The 12,218-nt window shown below is 41.0% G+C and overlaps 1 protein-coding gene across 2 annotated transcripts in view; it reads left to right on the top strand.

Annotated features, from left to right (window-relative positions):
* Nucleotides 1-313: 313 nt before the first annotated feature.
* The window catches only part of plpp1a (phospholipid phosphatase 1a), a 14,643-nt gene continuing 2,738 nt past the window's right edge, over nucleotides 314-12,218 (top strand). The window contains exons 1-4 of one of the 2 annotated variants that reach the window (XM_034603024.1): nucleotides 314-875; nucleotides 5,848-5,999; nucleotides 8,186-8,466; nucleotides 11,059-11,116. In XM_034603024.1, the coding sequence (XP_034458915.1) occupies nucleotides 818-875; nucleotides 5,848-5,999; nucleotides 8,186-8,466; nucleotides 11,059-11,116 (549 nt within the window). In that variant the 5' untranslated portion in view covers nucleotides 314-817. Of the gene's footprint in view, nucleotides 876-4,015; nucleotides 4,171-5,847; nucleotides 6,000-8,185; nucleotides 8,467-11,058; nucleotides 11,117-12,218 lie in introns of both variants that reach the window. The other variant, XM_034603023.1, reaches the window with a different exon arrangement.

The following is a 12,218-nucleotide window of genomic DNA, read 5'->3' as shown; positions in this document are numbered from 1 at the left end:
ATACACAGAATTACTGAAGTTAATACAGCATATTGTGTGTATACACACATTATCATGTGTCACAAATGGGGTAGTGTATAATGTATTGGCCCAACAACTAATTAATTACAATTTTACAACGTTTTTTTATTATGGTTATATTATCTCCCAAAATTTTTATAAGATTATTATTTAAGATTCACTGGTTACTATTCCCTCACATGTGTATCGGTGCACCTTCTGTTTTTGTATTAATATTGTGAAATGTAATCGGTGGCGTGAGGTCACCACATTGGCTAATATCGTATTTCCGCTTGTCCGTGAAGGCAGCACCGGGCCTGCCGCTTCGGCCTCCTCCGGACTTCTCCGTCAACCGTCGAACAGGCTCGTGCGGCACCGGCTCCGAACATCCTCCGGAGGACACACCGGTGTCACCTTGCAGGCGAAGACCGTCTCCTCCTCCATGACGGAGACAACCGGCTCCATTCCACAGCTCTAATAACATGACATGGCGGAGCAGGGGAGTCACCGGCTGAGCTGCGGTCCTCCGCCCCCCGGCCGGAAGACGCGTTTCTCCGCCTGACATGAGCCTCTCTCTGGCCGCCGGCGGACTGGTCTGTGTGTTTGTCACAACAAGAGGGCGTCCACGTTCCCTATCGAGGGCTTGAACCGAGCGCCTGCGGTTGTTGTATCTGCCTCCCTGAGTCGGAAACAGCGACGTCCCGAGGAGGAGCGTCCACTCACTCACCCCCCACCCACATCCACCTCAAGCCCGGTGTTTATCACTGAGGAGCAGCTGGAAGCCTGGGACTCGACTCCGACACACACAAGAGCAAACATGTTCGAGGCCAGAGGAATCCCCTTTGTCCTGCTCGACGTAGCCTGTCTCGTCCTGGGTGAGTGTTTATCTTTCCTGCTGCTGCTGGTTCCCATAGGATCCGATCTGTGATGTAATCTGAACCTCCTGTGTGGATATTGAACAGCCTGTCGTCACGCGAAGGGTGTGGTGGCTGGTTCTGTGCTGCTGAGACTTTAACACCCTCTATTTTAACCTCTCATTCTTCCAATGATCAATCGATATATGTTGTTGTATCTGATAAGTAAAGGCTGATCAATGCAGTGAAGAGTCCCATGTTCCTTGTTTCCATTGTATGCAAATGACCGCCACTGTTTTGAATTATAATATGATAATAAACGCAACACATCTCTGCTGTAACTAAGTCGGCATGTCGCATATACAGTATATGGTTACTATGGTTACTGTCTCATTGATAAATGTTTATTTGCTTCAAATAGTCAAAGTGTATATACACGCCTATGCATTGGATTTCTACCCGAGTACAAGTGGTATTTGAGTTGAGTTTGCAACTAATAATCATCTATATTTTGATTTGTCTGCAGATCATGTTCTAAATGAGTTGATCAGTTGTTTGGACAATAAATTGTGTTAAATGTTGATTGTATGTTCGCAGAGTCGTAAGTGACGTGTTGAAAATACCTTGTTTTCTCTGATAAATGGGCTAAAATCCAAAATTAATTACATTTAAATATTTCCCATTTTTGCTTTGAAATAATGACGAATAATGGATTACCACACTTATTATTGCAGCACATGTCGTGTCTGACATTTTGCAGCTCATTCACTAATGTTGAATTTACTCAAATATTGAAACTTCAAGTTAACTGTGTTTGTCCATAAACTGGTTTCTACTCCCTGAACTCAAACAAAAACAACAACAACAAACAACAAAATGTCTGAGAAAAGTGAGTTATAAGAGGAACTACTTCTTTTCAGTGTATGTTTTAAACCCACGTGTCAACACTGACATCTCTCACCTCATTCGGGTTCATGAAACACAAAGTTTCCCCCTCAGAACATGTAAGACAAGTGAATGTCAGGCTATTACAGTTTAAGATCCCTGTAATGCCTCTCAGCCTCTCAGAGAGCGGCCATGTTTCAGTTCTGCTGAGACACGGCCTCTGAGGCTTCAAATCTGATTATGGATAATTGATTTGTACGATGACTCATCAGGCTATGGCTCCACTTACACAGTCTAAAGTGGGACTGGGCAATACAACATTATCCCCATATAATTATTATCGATAGCAATATCACAAAAGTCCAATATATCGATATAATGCTTGTGCAATGTGTAAGCTCAGTGAGGAGGTATGACACATAATTGATCTACCTCAGAATTTTAAAAATGTTTTGCATTCTTTAGTTTAAAACCACGACCTTCACCCAGGAGCAGGAATCAGTCATCAAACTTAAAACAAATAACAATGTGACATTTATCGTGACACTTACCGACATTGACTTTATCTTGTTATAATATTTGGCCGTGCCCTTCAGCTCTCGTATGTTTTGCTTGCAGGATGAATGTAATATTGTTTGTACCCTCCCTGCGCATATTTTTCAAGATGTACAGAGATACTCTCCTTGGAATAATAATTTGTGTCTTCTACACAAAATCTTAAATTATCCAGTAGAATACAATAAATTAAATGTGTCCTGCCTCACTGTAAAGTCCATTCTCCTCATATGTACCGAGTGCCTCAAAGTTTGACGTTGCACCATAATAGCCTCAAAACTAAACCGATAATGGTAAAAAAAAAAACTGACATCTATTACTGAACACGTGCGACACTCTGCACTATGAAAGTCCAACTTCCCACCAACCAAAAGAGAAACACATGTTCTGGGTGCAGGGGATTTGACCTGGTGAGGAGCAGTGCGACTGTACAATCTCTGTGAGCTGTTTAGACGACTGATGCAGACGCCAACTTGATTATTCTGCTAATGACACATGCACGCACACACTAAATTATAATCATCTGTGAGAGTCTCCAGACTGAGGCTGTTACCAGCAGTCATGCTCGGCTGCGTGTAACACTGACACTGAATGAAATAAGAACATGAACATGATAAATGTGAGTTTCTGAAATGCATTAGCAGGGACGGAGTGGCTGCTATTGAGTCTTGATAAGATATCACATGGAAATATGTATTTATGCTACAATATATCCACATTTGTCTTTATTTCTGTATTATGTGTTGTGAAGCTGTTTGGTTGCAGATGAGAGCAGAGTAAATTGTAACACTGTTAGAAAGTTACAGTGGGGTCTTGCCCATGTCCTGCCGTTGGCCTGTTTCTGTCCCGACTCACTGGCATCTCCAGCTGTTGTTGCCTGTCAAATTTTGGATGGCACAGCTGAAGGCGTGAACAGCTGCAGAAGCGACAGAACAAAAATACCAGAGGAGTTAGTTTGAAGTCGCTCATAGACAGTTTGTTGGTTAAAAGGTGTGTCCTCATGTGAGGACAAGTCTTTTCTGCCTTTATTTGACAGGGACTGTTAATGTGCAATAATATAACAGACCCTCAACTTCTGTTCAAATGGATGAACAACTCTGGGCTAAACAGTCAGAGAAATGATGGCAGTGTTACCCTGTATGGACTTTGCACTCTGAAAACGAATCAGCATGATCCATTAACTTTATGGTGTTGTATCTGTAGGGAGTGTTAGGTAACGTCCACAGCTCCTTTCACACCACTTTCCATCAAGGCTCCGTCCAAAAACGTGACAACCCTCTGTGCTACATAAATGACCAATCATAAAATATTTTTCTAGCACCCAACCAATATGTATTGGTTTGGTGATAATGGCTCATCTGAGAGGTTCACAGACATATTGGTGTTTGCTGATATGAAATGAAAACTTTTATGTAAACAGAACACACAATGTGAATTCATGTTTTATATTTTACATAAAAATAAGTTTATTTTCTTAGAAGAAGTGGGCTTGTGGCGGATTTAGCACATTGTTGTGGTTTTTTCATTGGGTTTAGTAGCAATAAGAAACATATAAAGAAGCTAATCATATTCTCAGATCGGTTGCTGGAAAGGTTGGGGGTCTTTCACCTCCACCCGAAAGATGACAGTAGAAGACCTCCACCCTTGTCCCTCAGCTCCCTCACTTTCTCTGCCATGTCTGACTTCTTCCAGCCTTAACTCCTCCTGATCTCTGTCCACAGGAGGTCTGCCTCTGGCAGCCTTTAACCTGGGTAAGATCCGCCCCTACCAGAGGGGCTTTTTCTGTAACGACGACAGCATCAAGTACCCGTTCCACAGCAGCACTATCACCTCCACAGTTCTCTACACTGTGGGCTTCACCCTGCCCATTAGCTGCGTAAGTAGGAGTCATGACGTAGTGTAGACACGACCAGTCTCATGGAAAATGAGCTGACTTTCCAGCCACAGGTGTAACTCATGACAATAAAGCATTCCAAGGTGTGTCAGGGTGTTTGGTAAGATCTGGTGTACCAGCACGCCTACAAGGAAAGCAGAAATTATTGTTTTCAGTTACACTTGTTTTTCCTTGTGTTAGGACTCACAGAGCCAGCAAGACCAGTATGTTTGAAAGCCAACACATTTTCATAATGACTAGCTTCCTGTTTACTAGAGATACTACAGATCATTTTAACTGTCACTGTTATTGAAGCCAAATACTGGAAATGTACTTTAGTTCTACTAAGCTGAAGGTAAAGGAGGATGTCCACTTTAAAACAATTGAAACAAATAATAAATTCTGCTGCATCTATACAAACACACAGGCACACACACACACATGTGCAAGATCATAAACAGTCCTAGAACAAAGGTTTGTTTGATCTCACTTACCACAGGGTTTATGAGGCTTTCTGCCATAAAATTATTATTTCAATCAGCTCATAGCTTAATATGATACGTCATTCAATATTCAGGCTACAGATAAAATACAACACGAAATATATTTACCTTACAAACTATTTCTAATATCGTTGAATATGTGATGAGTCCAGCACTAAACATTCAGTCCAGCCAGACACAAACTCAACCTCACACAAAAGACCAGAACCACAAATGAATGTGTTAATCTGAATGTGGATGATATGAAGGAAGGAAAGTCTTGTTATTTTTTTTATTTTATTTTTATCTCTTTGGCTAAATCTGTGTTGCTGTTGTTAATTACATGCAGGCTGCGTGCTGTGTCCCTCTGTTCCTTAAAATAGCTGGAATGCACTTCTGGACCGGGGTGATCGTTTTCTGAGAAATTGCTCAGTGCGTGTGTGTGTGTGTGTGTGTGTGTCCTCTTATTACTTTGTGATATCAGTAGTTAATCTCTTCCATCAAGTTCTGTATGTATCACGAGTATTCATAACCTCAATCTGTTGCTCTATTTATATTCTTAAATGTTACTGCTGTCTAATCTTCAAACAACTCACCGTCTGCCAAACTGCAGGAAAGCATGTGGGAATTTAGAGTGTTAGCTTGGAAGTCAGATGTAATAAGATGTAAAGTCTTATCTTTTTCCTGAAGGGAAGAGAAATTCAAAAAACTGCGGGTGAAAGTGACCAGCGTGCGTAATGTGGTGTAGAGTTTCAGTCATGTAAGGGATGCACAGTCTGTGAGATGGCTGCTTCTTCTCACGCACTGACAGCTTCAGCTTCCTGTGGGTCTGCTGGAGCGAAGTCAACCACATCCCCAATCCAACAACCCGTCCGCTGCACCTATCACAGCCTAGAAGAGAAAGTTACAGGGCTCACGTCTCATTCACCTCCTCAGAAATGTCATTTTTTTTGTGCTCTAAAGTTTGCTCTTTTAACTTTCACTCTTTAACAGCATTCAACTCTCTCGTTCCACTTATAACCATTAATATTTGCAGAAGATGGCGGACGATGCAGAGGACGCATCTCTCGCATGGCTACCGTCTCCATCTTCGCACAGCCACTCCCCGTTGCATCATGGGCGCGGGTCTGAGTCGCTGTGACATCTTTATAACATGTTTTTTTTATTTGTGCTTTTCTCTCACTGCTTTCTCTGCTAGCTGGACTCCCGTTTGTAATACTCACTGTGCAACACAGTCCTTTCCAACGGGGCTTTTTCTGTAATGATGATTCAATCAAGTACCCCGATAAAGAGGAGACCATCTCCTATCAGTTGTTAGGGGGTGTCATGATTCCCGTCGTAATACTCACTGTAAGTGCATCAGTTTTGTTCTTGCAAACTGTTTTCTCTTTGGTACTTATCATATCTTCTTACACTCCTCCTTCAATATTTGCTGCTCATCTTCATCCACTTTTAACTTCTTCCTTTCTCTTTAACCATGGTTGCTGGTTTATTGATTATTCTGTAATAATGTATGTGTTTTAACTGCTTGAATTAACCATCGCTACCATTAACCTTAGTTTAGTTTCCTAATAGCATGTTGTAGAAACTGTTTTCAAGATGACATGGAGAAGTGCTCTGAGACACGCCGTTAAAAGCCTGACAAAAATCGATTGGTCAGTAAGAATCAGCTGATATTAGACTGTCACAGACTCATCTGCGTTTATGTCTGCTCTTATGACAGCTTTCATTATACAGAACAAACAATTCAGAAAATTCTGTATTTATGTTTATTTAACAAAAATAATGTTAATTTTCTGAATTCAACTTCAATATATTTAGTTGTATTGGTGGTATCAGAAGTCTTTGACTCTGTAATATCGGTATCAGCCCCCAAAAATCACTCTAACACATATTTTGATATTTTCCACTACTAACTAAATCTGCAGCCACTGTGACGGGAAGATGCTTAATGAGGCAAAGTCAAGTCACAAGCAGTGAGGTGTTAACCTCGGTCTGTTGAATAAACAGGATAAAAACTGATGTAGCAGTTAAAAAGTCTAAAATAGACCCAGTTCAATTCTATATAAAAGCAGTGAAAATGTCCTTTCACTAAAGACAAGTGAGGTTTTACAGAAAGTTTCCATACTGTAGCTTTAACCTCCACGGATGAATGAAATAACGCTGACATCCATCCTCCATTGTAAACATACTGTATAAAATGTACAGCTGGACTTAGTTGAGGTAAAGCAGCTCTATTAGATACCGACAACTTAAATCTTTAGTGACACATCAGCAGAAGTTTGTAGTTCTCAGCATTTAAAGATACTGGAAGCAAAGCGGCAGCAATAAAGTCCCGTCAACAGCTTTTATGTCAGACGAGTCTTCGGCCCCTGGGCCTGTTATCTGCTCACACTGTTGCCAAACAAAAGCATTCACATGCACCTGAACCATAACAATGCCAACAAGGGGAAGTCATGAGTCATTCCTCTGATGTATCCCACAGCGTTATGAACACACTCAAGTACAAGCTCACATACACAAATGATATACAAATGTTTTACGATGACATCTAACAACAGGCATGGTCTAATACAAACATTTACAGCCAACTAAAGGATTCAAGTTAATTATTTTAAGTGGACCTCTTCCTTTGCTCATGATATTTCCAACAGTATTTACTATCTGAGAGGAATGCATTTGGTACAAATACTGCCAAAACATAATAATAATAATATTTGTTGTTGTTCAATGTATTTAACGGAATGGTTTGACATTGACATTGCTTTCTTGCCCAGAGTTAGGAGAGAAGAATTATTCTACCACTCTCAGGTGTCATGTTGTTAACTAGAAGGATGCTCAGAGAATGCATACACCTCCGCCAAGGCTAACGTCCTATCTCACCATGTCAAAGGAAGTGCCCCAAAATGTAACGGGTTCAGCATTGGTTAGCAGCATTGGTTAGCTTAGCATAATGATGTGAAAGAGAGAGAAACAATTGGCCTGCCTCTGCCCAAAGGCTTTGAAAGAATCCATTTATCTAGTTATGTTGTTTGTTACACAATGTACTGTTCTGCAGCTGCTGTAGCACTTTGGCCCAAGACAAATTTCCCCATGGGACAATAAAGTATATTTGATTGATTTGAATATCATAATCTCATATTTATACGCTATATCTTGTTTATTTAATAAATAAAAACTACTAATTTGTGGTGGGAAGGTGATTTTTGTTCGGACAAAGACACATCAGCTGTGCTAAGCTAAGTTAGCTGGCTGCTAGCTGTCGTTTATGATTAACCAATATGAGATGTGAGAGTGGTATCAATATCCTCGACAAGAACGATTGTGTATTTCTAAAAAAGTCCAACTATTCCTCTAAAAGCAGTTAAATAAAGGAGATAGCTTTCTGTGAAGATAGTGGTGATGGGATTAGGGAATATTGCTGGCTCTGATGTTGTATAGTTCTTTCAGTTGCATCTTTGATTTTCTTCTTGGAGTTTGTTTATCTGTGCAAACGTCTGACTCCGTCTCCTCCCTCCTTCCCCTCCCTCTTACAGATGATCATTGGCGAGTGCCTTTCAGTTTATCTAAATCGCATCAAATCCAAGTCGTCTTTCGGCAGCTACGTTGCTTCTGTTTACAAAGCAATCGGCACCTTTCTCTTTGGTGCCGCCATGAGCCAGTCTCTGACCGACATCGCCAAGTATTCCATCGGCCGGCTCAGGCCACACTTCCTGGACGTTTGCAGGCCCGACTGGAACCATATCAACTGTTCATTGGGGGCTTATATCGAAGACTTCACATGCAACGGAGACGCAACCAAGGTCAACGAGGGCAGGTAGGGGTCATTTCATCTCAAAACACCTGTTGTCTCTCCCTGTTTTATTTGTTTCAAATTTAACTCTGACCATTGTTCTTTTACGGCTACCACCGCTGTACGAAGAGAGTTGATACAAATGTTCATACACGTCTTAAGGTACTTCTGTCCATTAAAAGCGATGAGCTCAATGAGCAGCAGCTCAGCGGTGACAAGATTCGCTTGAACATGAACATGATCCTATCTTGAACACGAAGATTTAAAAAAAACATTGTATTTCTTAACTTTTCTACATTATCAGAATGTTTTATTAGGCAATCAAAACATTTTCTAAATAAAGCTTCATCTCCTTTATATACTGTTCACTTTGGTTCCATGTGTAACTAACAGAGCCACTGAAACAACAAATTCCTTCTTTTTAACAGTAAAGACTCTAAAATGTATTAAAATCATGTGTAGAGTTAATAATCTCTTATAATCTAATACTGACTGTAATGGATCAAAGATGGGACCTCACTATGATTTGAGAGGAAGAGCCTTGTTCAGAAATCAGGAGGACACATTTTAGAGAAGCAATAATAGTATTCCAGTTAAAGGGGTGAATTTTAAATAACAGTTATGATGAGAAATCTGAAAACGCTTCACAAGTTTTTAAATGCTTTAATCATAATTTACATGTCCAGGCTCATGTGAGGCTGTAAGTGAATCTGTGCACGTGGATGATACAAGGGAGTGTTCTTAGTGAGATAGTAGAGCAGAGTAACACTACAGGAATCTGAAGTTTCTGCTTCGATTCCAAGCTGTTCCTTATCAGCCCAGAGCAGCAGGAAGCAAAGTAGGCGGAGAGGATTTCCACTTCCCATTCTGATCTGGTAACGACCACAGACAACAGTGGTAATTATAGAAGCAGGGGCCTGAGCGGTGACATCAACTGTGCCCCTCGTATCAGTGTAGAGGAGGATCTTTAAGAGCTGAGAGGAACTTTCTACGCTTTTCCCCTCTGTTCTTCCTAAAGGTCAGGTCATTGTTCTCACAGGTCGGAGTGTTTCTCCGAGCCGCAGCCTCTGAGTCTGAGAGCTGAGTGGAAATGTGCCCACCCACCCGTTTCTCCTCTGCTGTACATTACCCAGGGTGTGGTGCACAATTGTTGACATTTCCTGCAGCCTCATCGCTACGTACACTGCAGTCTGTACTTTTTTTCTTGTTAGACGTAGCATAAACAGACGTCAGCCGGCCAGGAGAAAAACATGGTGAGACGAGGAAGATATCGGAGGCTTTTAAGATGTTCTGCTTGTCACTAACAGAGTGAATAAATGCAGCAGCAGAGGAGAGAGCAGGTTATGGATCCTCTTACAGTAACATGATTCCTCCTCAGCCGAGTTCAACTTCCACAGAAGAGGGGAGGCCTGCTGTCACAACTGCATTGGTTTTCCTGTAAAAGAGAAAAATACATTAAGTTGGATGAAACTTTAGTGGGAAAATGTTTGTTCTCTTGTAAGGAAGGAATCCACAAGACACAAATTATTCATGCCAACTGAAACCATGAATATAGAATGAGTGCAGCTCTCTGTGGGTGTGACTGAGCTTTAATCTGACGCCACAGAGGTCAGTGTTAGCATGGCATTGGTCAGCTGGGTTGTGTTACCATGGTACCAGTGGTGTGCTGAATGATGAATCACTAACTCAAGATGATGATGATAATGAATTACGAACCCACGATTTCAGCTTCTAAAATGAGGTCTTAATTGTTATTCTAAACGTCATATCTTTTCGTATTTGTCTGCTGGATGGAGAACAGCAGTCTACAAACACAGCTTGAATGTAGGAATTATTTATCATCATCTGAAATCTCAGATAAAATAGATTTTGAATTAACATTTTTCTGAACCGAAGTGATGGACTGATAGATCAACTGAGTGACAGGGCTACAGTGCTAGCTTTCCTAAAAAAAAAAAATACTGTATTTGTGTAAGAGATGACTGAGCCACGGGGGAGTTTTCAGCAGGTTGACTGTTGTTTATTTTGGCAGAGTAAAAACCCCCAGAGGAGCTATTTAGTTTTTCCACGTCTCTGTGGTCCGGTTTGAGGGATTTACCTTCCACGTTTATCCAAACAGCTCAGTAAACCGGCCTCTCGGTAACAAGCAGCACTGAAATACACATCTCTTCTTATTCTATCTCGCGAAGCCTAGGACCCCCTCATCGAGTGCCGGAGTCGAATAGCACGCCAAATAAACCGGTGTACAGTTACATTACATGGGGTGTGTGTGTTCATACAAGGCTGTTTCTGCAGACGTGGTCCTGACAACGGTATGAGACCACAGCACTATTATTATAAACAGGAAGAAACCGGGGCAGGGAGACATGGAGGCATGAGGGCTCGCAGAACACACACAGCCACTCACTTACCTGTCAGTGACCATCAACTCCACTATAATCCCTAAATATGGGGTCTACCAGGCTGTGGTGTTGTTGGGCTTTTGTGTCTGACTAATAACGTGTAATAATGATCCATACAATAATACAAGACATCTCTTCGAACTTGTGGTTTTTTTCTTTTTCATTGCAAATGAATGAAAAAGCGTTGAGTCATTCTCTTGTATTTCCTTCGCAGGTTGTCCTTCTACTCGGGCCACGCCTCATTCTCCATGTACTGCATGTTGTTCCTGGCTGTAAGTAGCTACACCAGAAACGTATATCCATCAGTTCATATTCACCACAACACTGTTTAGACCACATCATTGCCTTGTCGTGTTAATTTACCATATGTGCATATTGATCAACTCCAACTGAAAGGAATAGTTTTGGGAATTATGCTAATTGGGTTCCTTCATAACGTTAAGATGGGAATATTGATGCCTCTCTCATATCTGACCATTACCTTTAAAGCTACAGCCAGGAGCTGGTTAACTTGGCTTCGCACAGAGACTGAAAACAGAGGGAAACAGCTAGCCTGGCTCAGCCTTAAGTTATTCGGTATAAAATCGATTCGTGCTCTTATAAACTGAACCATTAATCAAGTTTGAGACATGAACCTTTATGGAGGCAGCTTTTTTGCTCCAAGCTGGATCCCTGGACCCGAGGACCTGAGAGCAGCTGGAAGTGTTGAGAGCTTCAAACACATCTTAGCCTGGCTTTTGAGCCAGTTCATTTCTAAGTTTATTACATTGTTATTATTCAATTTCATGTCTGTTAATATTAGTGTCAGGGTTATTTTAACCCAATTTTATTGACCTTTTTATTGATTACTTATGGCTTATCTTGTGTTTTATCTTACTTTTGTCTCATCAATCAATTGTGAAGCACTTTGAGCTGCACTGACCTCTATGAAAGGTTCTATACAAATAATGTTTGATTGATTCATACAGTGAACTGCAGATACTACAACTTGTTTTTTATATATCCAGTAAATGTGTAGTTAAAGGCAGGATTCAGTTTGCTGATGTTAGCTTTAAGATGTGAAACAAAGGACTGATTCTTTTTTACACTTCGGTTTCTGTAGGTTAATGTGTCAGTTCCCCTTTGTTTCCAGTCTTTGTGCTAAGCTAACAGACGGCTGGCTTTAGCTTTGTATTTAACGGACAGACATTTAAATATTGATTTCTTCATCTTAATCTCATCAATAACAGTGAATAAACCTGCTTCCCAAAATACCTATTGACTATTCATCTGAGCAGCAGTGCTTCATCATAACTTTCACACACATTTGACTTCACTGTTCTGCTCGGACACTTGCCCTGATAAGCTTTATAAGTCAGCAGCAGCAGCAGATAT

This window comes from Hippoglossus hippoglossus, chromosome 12 (genome assembly GCF_009819705.1).
Source record: "Hippoglossus hippoglossus isolate fHipHip1 chromosome 12, fHipHip1.pri, whole genome shotgun sequence".
NCBI lineage: Eukaryota > Metazoa > Chordata > Actinopteri > Pleuronectiformes > Pleuronectidae > Hippoglossus > Hippoglossus hippoglossus.
This window is presented reverse-complemented; position numbering and strand designations above follow the sequence as displayed.